Below are 21,440 nucleotides of genomic sequence, written 5' to 3'. Positions count from 1 at the left end.
ACTCCTGTCCCTCATTCTGTCTGCCTCACAGACTCCCATTTTACTGTTCAAAACTCCAACTTGCCCGAGACAACTATGTCTTAGCCTTTTCTTTGTGTCCCTAATTCCTAGCACAATATTCAACCTAATATATGCGTTGAACTGAACTCCAAATATTTCCACATAACAAGGAAAACAAAGGAATAATGTTTACAGTTACCTGCTAGACTTCAGTGTATTTGCTTCAAAGCATGTTGAACAGGATAAGAGGTAACAACTATTTGCAAACTATAATACTAACAGCTAACAGTCAGTAACACAAGAGCTTCCATGTGTTGGGCTGTTTTAAGCAAGTTTTTCATGTATTAACTCAATCCTCATATTATTCCAATGAAATGGGTGCTATTATTAATATAACTAATATGATTTACTATGTAAAAAATTTCTTTTAGAATCTTTACATAATTCCCATTACCTTTTTAAGGAGAAACGCTTTTTTAAAGTGTATTAAAGTAATCATAAACCAAGTTGGAAAAGTCCTAATTTCACAGAAAACTGTCCTTTTATATGGAACTCTAAGAGGGAAAAGAATTAGGTATGCAAACATAATGGTATGTGGGCAGAGGGTAGTATTGGAACAAAACCTTAAAGGATATAAAAGCAGAGAGGAGAGCTGTACTCAGCCCGATGGTGGGCAGTCTCAAGGCGAGGCTGAGGACTTGAGTACAGGCCACAGGGAGCCACTGGAGGCTCAGGAAGCTGAAGCAGGAGAAACATGCCATGAAACCCCAGGGATTTCAATTCAAAGAGTTCAATTAGGAAAAGAGAGTCCAGTGCTTTGGAGTTAGAACGGAAGCAGAAGGTATTACGCAGCACAGTGGCCTAAATGTTTTATTAAATTAAACAAAACAGACACCAACTTTACAATTCAAAATGCTATATTCTTGTTATGAAATAACTTTTGATACATTCTTGTTCAGAATAAAAGGAGATGAACGTCCTTAGAGACCCACGAGCTTTGGGAAATCAGCCTCCCACGGGCGGGGCGATACGTGACATTCTTCCCTGGACAAGCTCCATTTACACCTGCTGCCTGGTCCTCTGGTCAGTGTTCCCTTTTTACTCTCAAAAGTGTCCCTATTTAAATTGGATTGTGGTGATGGCTGCACAACTCTATCCATTCGCTAAAAATCATTAAATAATGCACTTACCATGGGTAAATTTCGTAGTGTGTAAATTATACCTCAGCAAAGTTGTTTTTTATTTATTTATTTTTTACATATTTATTTATTTATTTGGCTGTGCCGGGTCTTAGTTGTGGCACTAGGGATTTTTAGTTGCGGCATGTGGGATCTAGTTCCCTGACCAGGGATCGAACCCGGGTCCCCTGAATTGGGAGCACGGAGTCTTAACCACTGGCCCACCAAGGAAGTCCCAATAAAGTTGTTTTTTAAAAGTCCTAACTTGAGTGACAAGTTATATTGACTTGTCCATACGCCATGGCCTCAAGGCCTTAAAAGTGACTAGCTGATCTTCTGCGAAGGACAATTCTTCCAAAGAGTTATTTTTCAGGAATACAGACATTTTTTTTTTTTCCCACTCAGACAGCTTCTCGGCACATGACATGAAAATAGGACCCTCGCCACGTCTCAGAGACCCAACGCCATAGAACTCAATCCTTTACAGCAGCGGTCCCCAACCGTTTTGGCAGCAGGGACAGTTTCGTGGAAGACAATTTTTCCACGGATGGTGAGGGCGATGGTTCGGGTGGTGATGCGAGCGACGGGGAGCGGCGATAAAGCTTCGCTCACTCGCCCACCCCTCACCTCCTGCTGTGCAGCCCGGTTCCTAACAGGCCGCGGACTGGTTGGCACACGCTCCCATTAACGCTTAATTCGCTCTTAAGTATGAAAGCAGCACCACCACAACTATCCCTATTTGAGGACATCTAGGCCAGTGAGCTGCTCTAACACCATAGGTGGCCTCCGTATGCTTCAAAAGGATACATATAATGTTAAAAGCTTCGGCGTGTTACTGGCTTTAAAAATTAAAGCCAGAAACTTTTCCAACTTCAACTTTAATTCTGGAGTCCAAGGATCCTGAAGGAAAGGAAAAAAAAAAAACAAGGAAAAAAAAGAAAAGCACTAGATCATTAAATGCCAACAAACATTGTCAAGTTGTGGCTTTTAGGGTTAAATAACTCCGCCACAGTTACTGAAATCAGAAGCAAGATGTCTTGCCAGTGGTGTGATGCTGTAAAAAACACGTTTTAGGACATTTCACCAATTCACTTATAGAAGATTCGAGAGCCCACAGCAGGAGGAAAGAAGAGAGTACTTTCATATACAGACAAAAAATAACCCTGTACATGATTTGAATTTTTCATGTGATTTAAACACAAGCATGATAAGTAACCTTATTATGTTGAATAGCAAAAAGAATGCAGTATGGTTTAGGCCGACGTGGCACTGGCAGGAATACACAATTATCTCTAAGAGTCTTACTGAGAGTCTCCAGAAGGAGACTCATTTCCATAAACCTCATCCAGACAAGAAAAACAGAAAGAAGCTATTATCTGCCTCAAATACTCCATCATGTCCAGCATTATGACATACATCTAGTTTGATTTGTTCCTTAAAAATAAATTATTTATCTCAAATAATGCTCACTGAGAAGGAAAAAACAATGACTCACGTAGTAAAAGAATAAGTGTCACAAGCAATGACCTCTCTCAGGACAATTTTTCTGAGTCTTCAGACAAAAATATCCACCACCTAAACCAAGAAGTTCCACTAAAAAGAAACTCTGTCACTAAAAATTCATGTCCACTTACCTCTGAGATCCTGCCCCACCTCCCCCAGATCTGCCCATCCTTCCCCATTTCTCCCCCCAGCTCTAATCCTCATCCACGCCTCCCACCCCACCCCATCAAGTCTATCCAGTGCGTTGTCTGACCCTTTGTCTGGCAGAACAACCCTTTGTTGTCTGGCAGAAAAAATACTGCCAGAAAAGCAGAAAAGTCTGGTACTTTTTAAAGATTTTGTAATTTCCCGACACAGCATGATGACTTAATTTCTAATGTGTCTGTTGTGGGTTGAACTGTGTCCCCTAAAAAGAAGCCTTAATCTCCTCAGAATGTGAGGCCAGGGGAACGGGGACATTGCAGATGGAATTAGCTATTAGTGTAAGCTCTTAATCCAATATGACTGCTGTCCTTATAAGAAGAAGGGAATTTAGACACAGACACAGAGAGAAGATGGCCACGTAAAGACAGAGCAGAGATCTGGAATTATGCAACCACAAGGCAATAGACACCTGAGGCTACCGGAAGCTGGAAAAGGCAAGGAAGGATCTTCCCCTAGAAACTTCTTAGAGAGCATGCCCCTGCCAATACCCTGATTTCAGACTTCTGGCCTCCTAAACTGTGAGACAATAAATTTCTGTTTTAAACCACCCGGTCTGTGGTCCTTTGTTATGGTAGCTGCAGGAAGCTAATAGTGTGCTCCAGCTCAAGGCTCTCTGTGCTCAACCATATAGAAAAGAATCTCAGGAAAGGACTGCTAGATTGGCCAATGTAAACGAAGACATCTTAAAAAACAGAACAAAATAAAATATTTGGGTATCCCTAGACACACTACAGTGAAATTATACAATCTTAAAGGCCAGAGAAAAAAGACAGACCACGTAGAAAGGAACAGCAATTAGACTGACAGTCAACTTCAAAATTGCAACAGTGGGAGCCAGGAGACGAAATAAAAATACCTTCAATGTCCCCAAAGAAAATAACTGTTGGGACTTCCTGGCAGTCCAGTGGTTAAGACTCCGCACTCCCACTGCAAGGGGCACAGGTTCGATCCCTGGTCAGGGAATTAAGGTCCCACATGCCGCGTGGCCAAAAAAAAAAAAAAAAAAGAAAAGAACTGTAAACCTACTATTTTAACCCTATCTGAGAAAGCAATAAAGATGTTTTCAGACAGACAAGAAGTGAAAGAAGGGATCCTCAACTAAAGGAGATTTTAAAGGAATGTACTTAAGGTAGAGGAGAAAATGATCCCAGATGGAAGGTCCTCAGCACAAGATGGAGTGGTAAGCAAACATACTGGTAAACCTAAAGGTAAATCTATACACATACTGACTGCATAAAATAATAAAAATCTCAAACTTGTGGGGTTAAAGTATATAACTAAAATATTTGATAATAATAGCACGTAAGTTGGGAAGGAGATAAATGAGGTTAATGCATTCTAAGGTCCTTGTAATGGTCAGGAAGAGAATAAAGACATTAACTTTAGATTTTATTATGTACACTGAAGTATCTGTGATGACCACTCCAAGAATATATTTAGAGAGTAGGGCTTCCCTGGTGGCGCAGTGGTTGAGAGTCCGCCTGCCGGTGCAGGGGACACAGGTTCGTGCCCCAGTCCGGGAAGATCCCACGTGCTGTGGAGCGGCTGGGCCCGTGAGCCATGGCTGCTGAGCCTGTGCGTCCGGAGCCTGTGCTCTGCAACGGGAGAGGCCACAACAGTGAGAGGCCCACGTACCGCAAAAAAAAAAAATAGAGAGTGGAAAAAGGAAAAAAAATGGAATAAAATGACTCTCCATGAACACTGATGGTCTCTAAACTCCTGAACTCTGAAGAAGAACCTGACCTCTGCCTTGGAACATCAGACCTGCTGAGGCCTTGGAGGGACCCTTCCCTGACGCTGCCAGCTCCTCCTCGTCGTGATCTAAGCTGTAGCCACACTGCCATGTCATAATTCTCATAAACAGAAGCCTTGACTGTGAGAAGTTTCACAACTTTCTAACCGTTTTATATTTTCAACCTTCTAGGAGAAGACAGTAAAACTAAATTTGGACTGACCAAAAGAACAAGCACAGAATTCAACTGTGCTACTATACAACAATCAGGCTTTGATGAGCTCAGTCAACTACCTGACCTTCAGTTTAGCAGCTGCTATTCAGGAGTAATGAAATCTGTTTTACTGAATTATAGCAGGAACTGAAATGTACTGAGCTTGGAAGAGCTGCATCCATTGTTCAATGGCAGGGGAGTAAGCACCATACAAATTCTTGGAAACAGTGTGAGAGCTTTAGAAAAAGTATCTAGTTATATCAAAATATTTGTCTCTAAATACTTTTCAATAAACCTCTCAGTGGGACATATTAATTTTAGTAAGTCAACAAAAATTACCTTAATAGGTAAATCTTATTCATAAATATTATTCTAAAATGTCAACAAGTTGAAGTATAACAATTAAAAGATCTATAGGCAAATAGTCTGATGGTAATATAGTACACAATCAAGTAACCAAATATATACCGAGCAAGTGAGAATTTTAACACATATCAAAATATACATGGCCAGTGATTGTGTAAAGTAGCCTAGTTTTTTTTCAGGCTACTAATTTTCATTGTAATTGAATAAGTTATTGTTTCAATACTGCAGAAGTATACACAGAATGATTTAAGAGGTTAGTATATTTTAAAATATTTTGTCAGTCTGGGTTAACAAGTCTTGGTGCAACCACAAAAAAGCACATTTTATAGCACAAGAAAAGTTTGCTAAAGCAAATTACCTGTACATTCTTTTAAAATACAACATAACATAAGCAAATTTTAGCCTTTTTACAGCATCATTCAGAAACCACCAGTGTATACAAGGTGAAACTGCCATGCTGCCCAGGATCTGAGACAAGATTCGGAGGTGGTCACTTACCTGGAAAAGCTCTTTAAATGAGGGGTGTACCATGGGATTGGGAACAAAAGGCAGGGCATAGAAAGGGAGAAACTCCGTGGTCTGGCTCAGCACTGCCCCTTTGGTCTCCAGGTAGGTTTTGAAGTAAGAAATCCTTTCATCCATTTCCTCTTTGTCCTGCGAGGAAGGGAGGATGCTCGTTTGAGATCTCCTGCTTGACGCCGGCTCACCTGTTCACCTGTCCTCTCTCCGAGGCTCCTTCAGTTCCAGCCACGTCGCTGGCATCCTCCCCGTCTGGCCCAGCCTGCGTGCTGTCACCAGTCATCCTAACATCACCCCTATTTCGCCCCTTCGTGAAACTGTCAGGAATATCAGAGAACTAGATATATGATACACACAGTTCAAATGCTGCCTTTTCAATCTATAGTTACCATTTTCTCATATCCTTAAGATTCTTCATAAACATCATTCTTAATGGGAGGACAAAACCTCATCTTGTGGGTCTATCATAATTTATTTAACCAATTCCCCCATTATTAGATATGTACATTGTTTTCATAGTTCAGATATCAGAAATAACTATTTGTCTACATTCCTGTGATTTCCTTACGAGAGGTTTTTAAGGGTGAACAGTTATTGTTTTTAACATGGAACGCTTCACGAATTTGCATGTCATCCTTGTGCAGGGGCCATGCTAATCTTCTCTGTGTCGTTCCAATTTTTTTTTTTTTTTTTTAGTATATGTGCTGCCGAAGAGAGCACTTAAAGGTGAATGGTTTTTAGAAACGGAAGTTTTCCATATCATTATTCCTTTCCTTTATTAGGCTAACTAAGAGGTGATCTTGCCTGCTTCACTGCTTCCAGGTGTAATCCCAGGCAAGTCAGGTACCCACCCCAGGGTTTCCATTTCCTCCTGGGCCTCAACGAGAAGGTCCACCCTGGCCTCGCCTGTTACGTCCCTCACGGCCTCATACACAGGCCAATTCTCATCAGTGCATCTCACTTCACCTACACTGTGAAGCCCACCGGACGTAAAAAGTTTATTGATCTTTTTATCTTACAGAAAAATGGAAAAATTAGAAAATAAAAATAAATACAAAGAAAATGAAAAGTCTCCCACAATGGCACCCACAGGAGTCCTATCTTAAGAAACAGCCTTCCAAGAATGGCTCCTACAATGTGCTGGAAAGCTGCTCCCCCTACCACTGGGCCTTCCTGTGGCCCCCTGACATTTAATAAGTTAACACAGGTCCTGGGGGCAGCAGGCAAGGCGTGGAGAAGCCTTGCACGTGGTCCGATGTCAGCCTGGCCTGCTCCCCTTTGTCATTCCCTCCGTGCCCCAAGGTTCACCCGCAGAGCAGTTTGTGGCTGCTTCCCTCTCCCCGTCACAGCTCCAGTCCCACATCTGCAGGAAAAGACTGCAGAAGCTAAATTCAACTTATCACTCAAGTGAACTTTCACAGACGGGGATACCATTTTTCCACTGTTTAAGCTTAAATTTATCTTCTAATATATGGTCGAAAACGTGGTCTAAACATGTATTCTCTTAGACATACATGTCTTGAGGTATTCAGGAAAATGATGTAGCTTTCATTACAGAAGTGATTAACTTTCCATGCAAATTAGAAAATAAACTGCTGGGAATGAGATAGAAAATCATTCATCAGGATGTAAGACACCTATTCCTTAGAGGCAATATGATAAAATGGCCACAAAACTAAATTAATCCTCATTTGCAAAACATAATAGCTAACATTCTCCTTTAACACACCATTTGGACCAACCCACGCCATAAGGTGAACCTACAGGTCTCCCCGTGGAGTGTTTCAGAAGATAGATGGCAAAATGGATGTGTAGGTAGAATTCCAACTTCTGGGCGAGGGAGTCGCCAGCCCGGATGGAACTGGGAATGTGCCCCTCCCACAAATCGAAGAACACCTTCTGGTCTCCACTGTCAAACGCAGCAAGGAGGTCCTTCTGTGGAGAAGACATCAGAGTCATAGGGGTCATAGGGATGCCCCTTCTCTCAACACCCCAAATCCTCACACCCTTCCACTACCTTGGATACCGATATACTCCATCGTTTCAGTGTGAGCAAAATTAAGTCTCCTTTTCAGAAGTAAGGGATAGGAAATAGAGATCCAGAGGGCTTCAAACTGCCTAGGCTGAGATTCCTACAGACCGACCCTGGTTTTCCACTGCTCTGCAACATCATATCTGAGCATTCTAAAGAACAGATACAACATTTAAGGTCTCTGAAATGGAAGGAATCAGGCATAGGCCAAAGATTGAGCCCAGAGACTCATAGGCAAATGAATACATTGAGGTCGCCCCTTGGACTTGCTGATCCACTGCACGCAACTGATGAGAACAGGCCAGACCCAGAGCCCAGCCAGACCTCAGTGGAACAACCTCATACCTATGGAAAGTTGCTGACACCACAACTGCCAAGTCCCTGAGTGCCTGGGAGCTCAGCCACATGGAACAGTCGATCCCAGGCCAGGGAGGTGGGTGCTGTCATGTGCCCGCTGTTGCTAGAAGCATGTCTGGCAGAGAGGGCAGTGTGGGAAGCAACCACAGAGCCCAACACACGCGGGTAGTGACTGCCCGGGCCCTCCCGGTCCAGGAACAAGGAAGCCTGGGCTGGAGATGGAGGAGGGCGCGCAGGCCCGGCACCAACCCGACCTCGGAGCTGTGCCAGTCTGACTATGTGGGGCAGAGACAGCTTCCCGACTCGCCATGCAATAGCTGAAACAGAGAATTCTGGAGAAAGGTGGTGGCAGTTCCCATGTCACCTGTCTCGCAGGAAAAATGATAACTGATCCATCACAAATACCTGCTGCGTAATTTTGCAGATTTAGGTATAAGGCAGAATCAAAAGAACTTCCTGTGACTCATATTATTTTCCTTTTTGTATCAAATGCCCAAGATCCTCAGACCTACATTTTGTGCTCAACTGCAAAAGCTTTTCTTGGAGTGCATTTTCTATAGAATCACCAGTTCCCCAACCCATCACCACCATTATTTACCACCATTATTTGGTCATTGTTCTTTTATACTTTTTTTAATGGTTTTACATTTTTTCTGTAAAATTGTCTTTTTTTTAAGGTTACATATTCTATTTGTTTATAATCAAACTTTTTAACATTATAAAATAGAAATGTACAGAGAACAATGTTACATTGTTTGGTCATCCTTAAGTCAAAGACATTCACTGATAAGGAATCTTCCACTGTGAATCTTACAAAAATGTTCTCTATGTCACGTGACCGAGAACAACTGTCTCTGAATATTACCTTAGTCTGGAAGGGATTGGCATACATTTGAAAGAAACTCCGAATTTTTCAAACTAAGCCCTACAATGAAATTCTACCTCTTCAAAACTGGCCTCTTTGTGTCTCTCAGCCCTGGAAACAGTGAAGGACACCTGGTCAGCAACTGCAGGCAGGGCGGGTACCAAAATAAAGCAGAAGCAGCTAAGCACCGCCACCTCTGGAAGAAACTGGGGGAACCTGGCCAGAGGATCCCCTTTTCTTGTCACTGACTGATGCAAGGTGGAGGGGAGCTTCCCAAGGGTGTGCTGCTGGGGCCTGGTCCTGCCCCAGGCTCACCTCTGCTGAGCTCTGAGAGAACCCTGCGAGCCACTCTGGGGAGGACTGTCCTGTGAGAGGTCCAGTGATTGTGTGAATGAGGTGACCACAGACTCTTGTGGGTATTTTAAAGCTTGGAGTCAAGGTACTTTCTTAACATGGCTTGGCAAAGGAAGTCTATGTGTCAAATGGCCCATCTACACTTTATTCTAAACTCTACATTTGTAGACCTGGGACTACAAACCTTTACTGTGCCATAACATAATACTCCCAATTTATGAATCATATTCTGTACCTGGAAATGGTCCCTGCATTTAAAATAATACCTACACATAAAGCAACCCAGTGTTACAACTCATAGCGTCACAAAATATTAACTTCTCAAATATAAACCATGATCACAGCCAGCATTATGAAGATGAGAAAATTTACACACCACCAATAATCACCTATAAACACAGACACACACACATTCTTACAGAACTGTGCTTAGGGAAACTCTCCCTTTGTTGAGTGCCAACTTAACAAATGTCCCTAAGTCACTGCTCCAGGGACTTTTGTTTGGGAAATCTGCAATGGCAGGACACAGCTGTTTACTGAATGAGCAGAAAAGACACGCTTCTCACAATCAGAAAGTTTCAAGGTCTTTCAAGTTAAGTACAGCCTCTGTTTCCATGTCTAATAATGACTAGATTCTTGTTTCATGTTCTAAGAAGTTTGCTCCAGGGTTGGGAGGTGTCATCAGGCTGCCCGATGCATCACTGACAGAAGAGCCTGTATCTGAAGTGGTGGCAGCTCAGAATCCAGGTGTGTGAGGACTGGAGGGGCACTGGGTCGGAGGCCATTGAGACGGTGCCCCTGCTCAATGGTACCCCGTGCCAGGCCACTGGGAGTCGGCCTGTGGCCTGACCTCCACCTACTCAGTGGGACTCTCAAACAGAGTCTCATATTTTTCTTAGAAGTATGTCTATTGAAACAAAAAAATTTATTAAAATAATAAAATCATGAAAAGCTGAAATACGCTGCCTCAGGAAACGGTATGTTCCCTTGTCACTGGATGTACTCACGGTCAATCAGTCACCTACCTAGAATGTTACAAATGGGATGGAGAATCAAATAATGGTTGAAATGAGGACTTTTAAGATCCTGTCTAACCCTGAGAGTTGAGGACCATGTAATATCTGCCCTTTGCAGCCCACTGCGACAGGCTCACGGCTGCCCAGGCCTTGCTTTGGAAGGCTGCTGCCTTGCATATGATTCTTGCTCCCTGCCCGCTCCGCCCTCCCCAAACTAGAAGGCAAGCACCATGAGGGCAGAGATTTTGTTTTGTTTTGTTCACTGCTGTGTCTCCAGTACCTGGAATTAATAACCTAAAACTCCTCAGAATGGGGACCACATTTGTCTTAGTTTCTAAGCATTGCATGGTTTCTTCTTGCCAAGAAATGTATGTGAAAGATCTTATGTTGCCACCCATTTCCTAGGATACAGAGATTTGAAAATGGCATTACTCATTTATCCATAAACATCTGCACAGTCTAACAGTCATTGTGCCCAGGTCCCCAGAAATATTCCAACATTCTCTAATGGCAGCATTTCTTACAAATTTGGAGCATCTTGATTATTTACAGAAATCAAAAAAAGTAAAATGTTACCTGGATTATCGATGATTTGGAGTCCCTTAAAGAGCCACATGCTGATTTAGATAACGGTTTTCCTTTTATTTTGCATTCTTTTGAAAACGTTTTCAAGGTGTCTTCAAATTCGGCAAAATCTAAATACTATTTAAAAAAGCGCATAAATGTATATATATTTCTCTGTTTTAACATCAACAAAGTAACCATCTTTGATGTAATTGTACCAGCTCAATATTACCACAAAATTTATAAGGGGGTTAATGAACTGTCATCTTTGGGAGAATTTGGGATCCAGCTTAGAATTTACTTATTGATATACACAGTAAAAAACTAGAAAGACAGTATCAGAGAAAACATTTATTTACAGAAAATAGGTTTGTTTTTAGAAGGAAAATGTGAGCTGCATTATAATTTATTTTTTAATTTTGGCCCCGTCGCACGGCTTGCGGGATCTTAGTTCCCCGACCAGGGATCGAACCCATGCCCTCGGCAGTGAAAGTGTGGAGTCTTAACCACTGGGCCACCAGGGAATTTCCTTATTATAATTATTAATAGAAAATACGATGATACGTGCAGCAGCCTGAAAAAGGCAAAAGTGATCAAAGGACCTGATGGCTTTGGGTCTAGTAGGTCTCTGGGAATTTGTTAATTGAAACAGAGGGATTAGAGGTAATGCCTGCCCCTAAGAACAAAAGGTAAGTCATTAAAAGATGGGCAATGTCATCAGCCACCTTCAAGCACTAATGATCCCCGCCCCACCCCGTCCTGAAGCGCCCCTCTGCCTTGTGTTAGTGACATGCACTACTTCCACTGCTGCTCTCCACACTTCTCTGCCCTTCTTTACTGTTTGTGTCAGTCGTAACTTTCTGTTTCCACCTCCTCTAACTGTGGCTATTTCTCCAGGCCCTATCCACAATCCTCTGCTGTGACGGCTTTGAAAATTTATTCATGATCACACCAAATACCAAAGTTGCATTCCCAGGGTGGATGCCGTATCCTTGCTCCACGGCCATGTCTCTCAACGCCTAATGGACAGTTTAACCACACAGTAAAACAGCAGCAACCATTTCTTTGGCACCAACTCTATGCCAGCCCCTGCTAAAGGCAGTAGAGAATACCAAAAAGCATAAGGTGTGGGTCTTATCCTTCGAAAGCTTTCAGTGTAGGACACCTAAATGTCCATTAATAGGCAACAAGTTAAATAGATGATGAGGCAGCCACTCAGTGAAATACTCTACAGCACTCAGAGGTATGAGGCAGATCACAGGAAGAGGTTCATGCTGCACTACTGTTGATAGAGGAAAACAATGTGTGTGGTATCATCACATCTCGTAAAACAAACTATAGGCGTGTGAATATATTTTGGATACTCATAGAAAAAAGTCTGGAAAGGTAATATACTAAGCCATTAACAGTGGTCACTGCAGGAGGGAAATTCACTGTTTATACCTCTATACTGTTTGAATCTGTTACCATGAGCATGTGTTGCCTTTATAACTTTCTTTAAAGGAATTCTAAAAAGCAGCTTTACAATTTCAGTTTAGTTATGAAAACAAAATATAAATACATGGAAAATTATAAAAAGGAAAACAGATAACTGTAATGTAATGATAGAAACATTACAAGGCATTACAGAATTTCCTGCATTGTAAAATACAAGCTTTACAAGTTTCCAAGATCTTTTTCTGTGACCTGTGTTTTGTAAAACATACCTCTTTCACTAGTCCAAGTAATTCTGATTCATGAGCCAGAAGGTCCCCCATATTGAACCGTTACTGTTAATTCTCACAGCAAAAATCTCTACAAGGCAAAAACATAAGACAAAGGCTATCATTCCAACTACCTGTAAAATAACAAAAAGATAGCTGTAGTGGGCAGAATAATGGCTCCCATGTCCTAATCCCCAGAACCTATGAAAATATTAGGTTGCACAGAAGGGGTGGATTAAGGCTACAGAGGGAATTACAGTTGCTGATCAGCTGACCTTAAAATAGGGAGAGTAGCCTGGATTATCTGGTGGACCCAACATAATCACAGGGGTCCTCATCAGGGAAAGAGGGAAGCAGGAAGGTTAGCGTCAGAGTGATGCAGTGGGAGAAAGACTCAACCCGCCGTTGCTGGCCTTGAAGATGGAGGAAGGGCCGGGAGCCAAGGAATGCAGGCGGCTTCTAGAACCTGGGAAAGGTAATAAACTGATTCTCCTCTGGAGCATCCAGAGAGGAACAAGCCCTGCCAACACCTTGAGTTTAGTCCAGTGAGACCCATTTCAGCCTTCTGACCTCCAGAACTGTAAGACAATAAATCTGTGTTGTTTTAAGCCACTAAATTTATGGTAATTTATTACAGTAGCACTAGGAAATACAGTGGTTAAAGTCAAAAGTAATTCTCTCTTCTACGACAACTACTTAAAATGAATGTGATCAAGGACTGGAGGGTGGTATAAATGAGACAGTCAAGGATTGCTGGTGAGAGTGAGGAAGATTATTTTTCTTATTTAGAGTTTTCTAACATGCTATCATGTGGTATGTGTAATTCAAACAGTCAAGAGCATAAAGTGTATTTAGAACAAAATAGAGTGTAATGATAAAGTCAATTCATTTACTTTAAGAAAGGATACACACTAGAATTAGTCTGATGGGAAAAACACAGAGTCACTAATCCCTCACTCTGCTTCCAAGTAAAAAACATTAAACCCAGAAACAGAGTCACAGATGTAGAAAACAAACTTATGGTTACCAGGAGGGAAAGTGGGGGGAGGGATAAATTGGAAGATTGGGATTGACATATACACAATACTATATATAAAATAGATAACTAATAAGGATCTATTGAATAGCACAGGGAACTCTACTCAATACTCTGTAATGACTTATATGGGAAAAGGATCTAAAAAAAGAGTGGATACATGCATATGTATAACTGATTCACTTTGCTGTATGCCTGAAACTAACACAACACTGTAAATCAACTATACTCCAATAAAAAAATACAAAATAAAAAGTTTCTAAAAAATGCAAAAAAAGAAATTAAACAGTCACAAAAAGATATCAGGTACTGCTTAAAAGAAATCTTTAATGTCACCCGAAGTCCATAATCATTCAGCCTTACGCTATCGGAAGAGGAGGTGGTGTGCATTTACACAAGTGTTAACACAAGGTTCATACACCAGAGAATTAGGTCAGTTTTTTAAAAATTAAGTGCAAGAATGCCCAACATCTTTTATATTTTCAAAACACTTAAATAAATAAAACGTCATGAACTTTTTTAAAGTAATTCTTTCTTCTCTTCCTGCCACCCCTCCCCAAGGTGTACCCAAAGCAGCCATTCCCTAGACCCCACTCCCAGTCTCCTCCCCCGGGCTGCTTGCCCATAACCTCAGAGGAATTACAAAGCCTGGGCTCTAATGCTAACTCTGCCATTCACTGGCACCTGATCTGGGGCAAATCACTGGAACCTGTTTCTATCTGTAAAATAAAATGGAGAATTTATCAGATCTCTTCTAGTTCTAAGAATGCATGACTTGGGACTTCCCTGGGGGTCCAGTGGTTAAGACTCCATGCTCCCAATGCAGGGGGCCCAGGTTCAATCCCTGATCAGGGAACTAGATCCCACGTGCATGCTGCAACTAAGAGACTAAGAGTTCACATGCCACAACTAAGGAGCCCTTGAGCCGCAACTAAGAGCCAGTGCAACCAAATGAATAAATAAATATTTAAAAAAAAGAATGCATGATTCTGTAACCTTACATTTTTCTGCCCATAACAGTGCATTCAGTTTGAAATATTTGAACACAAGTCCAGAAGACGAAATTTAGAAATCTCCCCCTTTTCATTCTCTCTGTCTCCCCGTCACTGTCTCGTGCCTTCGTCTCTCCGAAGGTCCCTCCACACCACCTCCCATCACCTCCCTCTCCACCTCACTCCAATGTCTAAGCTACAACAAGTGATCTTTCCCCTCCTGTTTTCGACCCTCCCATGGTTCCACCTATAGATGAAGACCAGGCTCCTTCGGCCCAACTCTCATCTCAAAGTCTATACCACTTGGCCTCCAACACTCTTCCTTTTGCTCCATAGGCTTGAGCCATGTGGGCCACCGTGCGGTTCCAGCGCACACCCGCTGGACCCGCCCTGCACATGCCTGCCCTCCCTGAGGGCTCTGCTTTCACTGCCCCCTCTGCCTCGTGGCCCCTCCTCCAGGCATCCACGTCCCACTCACGTCTCTGCTTCAAAGTCACCCCCTCAGAGCCTTGCCCTGACCACCCTCCCTAAGGAGCCAGCCCCCGGTCACTTCCTACCCGTTCTTTTTTTTTTTAAAATAAATTTTATTTATTTATTTATTTATTTTTGGTGGTGTTTTCGTTGCTGTGCGCGGGCTTTCTCTAGTTGCGGTGAGCGGGAGCCACTCTTCGTTGTCATGCGAGGGCTTCTCATTGAGGTGGCTTCCCCTGTTGCAGAGCATGGGCTCTAGGCGTGTGGGCTTCGGTAGTTGTGGCACACGGGCTCAGTAGTTGTGGCTCACGGGCTCTAGAGAGCAGGCTCAGCAGTTGTGGCACACGGGCTTAGTTGCTCCGCGGCATGTGAGATCTTCCCGGGCCAGGGCTAGAACCCATGTCCCCTGCATTGGCAGGTGGATTCTTAACCACTGCGCCACCAGGGACGCCCTTCCTACCCTTTCTGCTGCTTTATGTTTCTCAGCAGCACTAAGCATCCCCTGACAGGAACATCCTTCCATTAACATATCTGCTCACTGTCACTCCCACCCCGGGGTACAGATTCCATGAGGAAGACACGCGTTCACTTGGCATCCCCAGTGCCTGGACCAGTGCCTGGCACACTGTGGGTGCTCAAAATTACTTACTGAGCAAATGGAAAGAATTTCAGATATGAAGAAAATATGGCAAGGAAGGAGACAGACAGCGGAGGAGGGGGTCTGGGGACATTTTAGAAAGGGTGGTCGGGGGACTTCCCTGGTGGTCCAGTGGTAAAGAATCTGTCTAACAATGCCGGGGAGGTGGGTTCGATCCCTGGTCAGGGAAGATCCCACATGCCACGGAGCAACTAAGCCCGTGTGCCACAACTGCCGAGCCTGTGCTCTAGAGCCAGCGAGCCACAACTACTGAGCCTGCGTGCCACAACTACTGAAGCCCACACGCTGCAACTACTGAAGACCGCGTGCCTAGAGCCCGTGCTCTGCAACAAGAGAAGGCACTGCAATGAGAAGCCCGCGCACCGCAACGAGGAGTAGCCTCCGCTCGCCGCAACTAGAGAAAGCCCGCGCGCAGCAACACGTGCAGCAACGAAGACCCAATGCAGCCAAAATATAAAAAGAAAAAAAGAGGAAAGGGTGGTCAGAGGAGGCCTCCCTGGGAACAGGAGTGGTGAGCAGCGATGTGAGAGAGCAGGCACTTCCCAGACCTGTGCAGACAGATTTGCAAGTGCTAAGGCTGCGGGTGCTGGGGTAGGGGTGCCGCTAGGGCAGAAGAGCAGGCACGCTGTGGAGGCAACGAGGTGCCAGGGCCCAGTCCAGTAGGACTCGTGTAGGGGGCTGGCCGGGCCGTTAGCCGGGCACAACGGGAGGCCGGGAGGGGGCTGACCCAACCTGGCTCACGTCTTGTAAGGAGCACCATGTCTGCCGGGCCAAGAAGAGACTGCAGGGCCCCATGAGAGGAAACGGGCGGTGAGGGGAGTTCGGACGAGCGACAGGAACCGTGTGAGGTGCTCTGGTTCCAGGTGTAAAGGCAGAGGTGGCCGGCTGCTGCTGGACTGGGTGTGGCATGTGAGGCGACAGGTGAAGGACGACACCTGGGGCCTGAGCAGTTGGGTGAAGGGTCAGCCACTCACTGATCTGGGGAAACTGGGGAGGGACGGTCTGAGAGCTAAATCAAGAGCTCTGTTCCGGCCCTAAATCTGAGATGCAGAGCCGACATTCACGTGGGGACGCTGAGAAGGCTGACGGAGCGCAGGCAGCAGCGGGAGCCGGGGAGGAGCGTTCGGAAGTCTTCCGCGCAAAGATGGCCGTTCGGCGGATGAGGACGGTGACTGATGTGACCCCCGCCCGGGGCAGAAAGTGCAGCTGGAGAGGAGCACAGGCCCAGGCTGAGCCCTGGGGCCCTCGGTACTGCGGCGTCAGCGAGAGGGCAGACTAAGCAAGAACAGAGACTTGCTGGGAGACACGACCAGGACACTGGGACACTCTGGAAGCCCAGTGAAGGTGCTTCCCACGTCGACTGCGCCTGCGCATGGTCAAGGGACATGAGGACAGTAGAACTAATCCCTGGATTTGGCAAAATGGAGTTTGGCTGTGACCTTGATAAGAGCAGTGAGGACATGTGCCTGACTGGAAAGGGTTAAAGAGAGAAAGGGAAGTAAGGAAGGAGAAACAAAAAGGACAGGAGAGATGGCATGGCGGCTGGAAAGAGATGGGAGGTTTTTTTTAAGAAGGAAGATGTTGTAAGCAGCGTGTTTGTACGTTGACAGGAGTGACCCAGTTAGAGAAGGAAAAGTGGGTGAGGCAGGAGAGAGAGGAGATGGTTAAGGAAGCAATGTCCTTGATGCGGCCAGTGTCCAATGAGGGCTGGGCCTCACACAGGGATGGGGACAGGACATCTCCTGACAGAGGGATGGCAGAGGATATGGGTAGTGACCAAAGAAATGGACAGATTTAGTGATGAGAAGCAAAACAAGAAACAAGGTCATCAGCTGAGAGCAAGAAGCAAGTTGGTAGTTTGAAGAGAAGGGAAGGTGGGAACCAAATCAACTATGGAAACACGGCAGGATTTCCAGTATTGAGAGTCTGCTTAAGATACATGGACTCGAGGGACTTCCTTGGTGGTCCAGTAGTTAAGAATCCACCTTCCAATGCAGGGGACATGGGTTTGATCCCTGGTCGGGGAATTAAGATCCCACATGCTGTGGGGCAGGGGTCCGCAACCCCCAGGCCTCAGACCGGTACCAGTCTGTGTCCTGTTAGGAATCGGGCTGCACAGCAGCAGGTGAGCAGCAGGCGAGTGAGCGAAGCTTCATCTGCTGTTTCCCACGGCTCCCCATCGCGTGCATTACTGCCTGAACCATCCCCCACCCCGTCCATGGAAAAACTGTCTTCCACGGACCCGGTCCCTGGTGCCAAAAAGGTTGGGGACTTGCTGTGGGACAACTAAGCCCGCGCCCTGCAACTACTGAGCCCACGCAGTCTGGAGCCTGCGAGCCACAAAGAAGGACCCCCACCACCACCCATGCCGCAACAAAGATCCTGTGTGCCACAACTAAGACCCGACACAGCCAAATAGATAGATAAATAATAGTAAAAAAACAAAAAAAGATACATGGACTTGAATCCCAAACAGAACCAGTCTGCACCATTTTGCACTTTTCTCCAGCCACTTTCAGCTGTCTGAGTTAGGTTAACAGGGTGAGGCTTTTGCAGGAGAGGGGAAAGAGAAAACAAACATAACAGCGATGGAGCATTGAAGTTAAGCCACGTTAAAGATGGGGGGAGGGCTTCCTTGGTGGCGCAGTGGTTGAGAGTCCGCCTGCCGATGCAGGGGACACGGGTTCGTGCCCCGGTCCGGGAAGGTCCCACGTGCCACGGAGCGGCTAGGCCTGTGAGCCATGGCCGCTGGGCCTGTGCGTCCGGAAACTGTGCTCCGCAACGGGAGAGGCCGCAGCAGTGAGAGGTCCGCGTAACGCAAAAAAAAAATATATATATATGTATATATATATATATATATATATATATATATATATATATATATATATAGGGGGAGGGAAGGTGCATAAGGGGGTTGTAAGGCAGTGAAAAAGTAATGGGGTCAAAGACCTACTTCAGAGGCACATCAAAGTGAGCTTGAAAGATAGAAGGTGGTGCTCAGAGAGCGGGATGAATAGTTCAAATCAAGATTTTGAAGGTGGTGCAGTAATAAAAAGCTCATGACCACAGAAGTGGGCAAATGAGGAGGATGGAGGAAAAAGATGCCTATAAGTAAGGAGGACGAAGAAACGTGTGCAGCCAGAATTCAGAAACCCCTCAAAATGAAGCAGAGCGGGTGGAGACGTAGACGGCAAGCCAGGCGCTGCAGTCTTCAAGGGAAACAACCGTGGTAAAGCCCATGGCATGGACTTCAAAGGTGGGGGGGTAGGGGGTGACGGGGAAGTAGCAATGAGGAGCAAGCAGGACCCCCTGCCTGCCAGTTACACATGGTGTGAGGAGAAAGACAGCTACTGTCTGAGGACCACCCACCTCTCCAGCCTTCCTCTGGACCAACCACCACCCCCAGTCCCTGTTCCCATCCCGGCTCCATTCTTACTTCCCCATATGAGGCCCCACTAATACTGAACTCCCGGCCATTCCTCCTTACAAAATGCTCTTTCATGATTCTACGCCCTTGGATGTACTCTTCTTCACCTCGTGGGCAAATATGACACATCATAGTCAGGGCTTGACCTCCTTCACGAAGTCTTCCAGGAACCCCTCTCCTTCCTTCCCCATGAAGGCAATTCTCTCTCCTCTGGGGTACCTCTATATCCTACATTTACTTCTGTTATACTTATTACCCTATTTAAAAAGGCAGGCAGCTGTATTTAAATTTTGTATCTCTAGAACCTAGCAGAGTGCCTGGTAGGCACCCAAGACATGTGATAAATAAATGAAGCCCAAGCAGAGGGAAAAGCATTTTGAAGGCCCTGGAACAAGAAAACTTTGTTGTCTTGAGAATTCAAGCTCCTTTCTACCTCAGGGCCTTTGCACATATTGTTCTCTCTGCCTGCAACACTCATCCCCTCTCTTTCTTCACCTGGCTAAGCCCTGTGCTTATTAAACATCACTTCGTCAGAGAAGTTCTTCATGACCATCTTTTGAATAAGATTCTGCTATGATCATCTGTCAGTGAATGTGAGCCATCATTGGGTATTCTATTACTCTGACATTCTTAAAAATTACAGAATTTTCTGTACACTTTTATATCATAATAAGTTCACTTATTGAGGGCTTATTGTATGCCATGCAAAACGCTTTGCATTTAATTTTCACAATAAACCTGAACGATGAATATGATTTATATTCTCCTTTTACAGATGAGGTAGCTGAGGCTCAGGGAGGTTAAGGTGCTCCCAATAACTCAACTAGTAAGTAACAAAGTGGGAATTTAAATCCAGACTGATATTAACCACTACACAGTATTACCCCAAAGTTTGGACCACCTCAATCAGAATCACCTGGGATGCTTGCGAAAATGAAAATTCCTAGCATCACTCTGAACTTACTGAACACAATGCCCAGAAATTGTTTTACACAATCTCTCCCGATGACTTTTATGCACGTTCAAGTTTGAGAACCACGGCTTTACTTTATGCAAAAACTAGAGAAAACTTCTTCAATCACTCTTGAGGATTGCAGTGGCAGCTTCTGATTTCTATATAATAGGGATTTAGGGCCTACGAGCTGGCTGAATAAGGGGAAGACTATGGGATTTGTCTGGAAGACGAATTTAAATAGGAAGCATCCTCGCTTTTCTTAGATTGGATGAAGTCTGGACTCAACCTGGGTGCCTGGGGAGAGCAGTTAGCTGATGGAGATAACGGAAGGGATGGATCTAAAAGCCCCAGGCCACCCTCTCGTGCCGCCACTCCCCAGCTGGACGACATGGAGCCCCCTTCAAGCTTGGCTCACTGAAGCAAAGATCAGGGACTACTTGTGGGAAGCAGCTGGGCCTGTCCTCGGGATATCCAGGCAACCGCCTCGGGCCCACAAAGTCCAGGACAGGAGTCGAAAAGTGGGGTCATCCGGCAGCGGCTGCTGAGTTGGCGCGTCGGGGTTTTCCTCTGGGGAGAGGGCTCATCAGAGCCTCGGCCCTCTGGCCCATCACCACTCCTCCCCGCCCGGGGACGGCGGGCTCGGGGGTGGCCCGGCCGCGTCAGGGGACGAGCTTACCTGCTGCTCTGACGCGGGCACACGCGCCTATCCTGCCCGGCCGCCCCTTGTCCAGCCGTCGCCCCGGCAACCGCCGCCGCCTGCCTGGCGCCACGTGGAGCAGCGTAGCCAATCACCGGACGCGACCTGCGCGGAGCATCCTGGGACAAACGGCGGAGCCTAGGGGGCTAAGCCCCAGGGCTTCCAGGCGGCGGAAGTGAAGTTGCGGGTTGCACGATGCTGGGTGGCGTCACCCGTCCTCCTCTCCACAACTTCCCATTGGTTCATTTCCACAAATATTGCGCCTGGTGTTGTGCCTGGCTCTGGGGATGAGCCCGACCAGGCTGGAAGCAAAACCATCAAGAGATTACAGTGTGGTGTGCGCGGAAAAAGATAGGCGTCGTTATTCCCATTTTACAGGAGCGACCCAGGGTCAATTTAGAACCAACAATGTAGCCCAAGATCTGCCTTAAAGCTCCAGGCACCAGGGTTCTACTCCACTGTAGCAGTTTCCAGGGATTTTAGAGAAACTTTTTTTTCCCCACGTGAAATGTGGGTTTTTTAAAGTAAAACAGGAGCACAAATCATCCCTCTCCTTGCGCGTGGTGCTTTTGAACTGAAGTTCACCAGCACTGAAAG

General features: G+C 45.3%; 1 protein-coding gene across 2 annotated transcripts in view; it reads right to left on the bottom strand.

The window, feature by feature from the left end:
* The window catches only part of ARMC9 (armadillo repeat containing 9), a 142,763-nt gene extending 121,856 nt beyond the window's left edge, over nt 1-20,907 (bottom strand). For both annotated transcript variants that reach the window (XM_081241624.1, XM_081241623.1), the window contains exons 1-6: nt 20,823-20,907; nt 12,611-12,698; nt 10,917-11,042; nt 7,481-7,651; nt 5,696-5,851; nt 1,986-2,078 (exon numbers count right to left, since the gene is read on the bottom strand). In XM_081241624.1, the coding sequence (XP_081097750.1) occupies nt 1,986-2,078; nt 5,696-5,851; nt 7,481-7,651; nt 10,917-11,042; nt 12,611-12,661 (597 nt within the window). In that variant the 5' untranslated portion in view covers nt 12,662-12,698; nt 20,823-20,907. The remainder of the gene's footprint in view (nt 1-1,985; nt 2,079-5,695; nt 5,852-7,480; nt 7,652-10,916; nt 11,043-12,610; nt 12,699-20,822) is intronic.
* Between the last annotated feature and the right edge of the window lie 533 nt (nt 20,908-21,440).

The sequence above is a fragment of the Mesoplodon bidens genome (genome assembly GCF_964165515.1).
Source record: "Mesoplodon bidens genome assembly, chromosome: 8".
NCBI classification, from domain to species: Eukaryota; Metazoa; Chordata; class Mammalia; order Artiodactyla; family Ziphiidae; genus Mesoplodon; species Mesoplodon bidens.
Note: the sequence above shows the minus strand (reverse complement) of the source record. Positions and strands in the feature narration are given on the sequence as shown.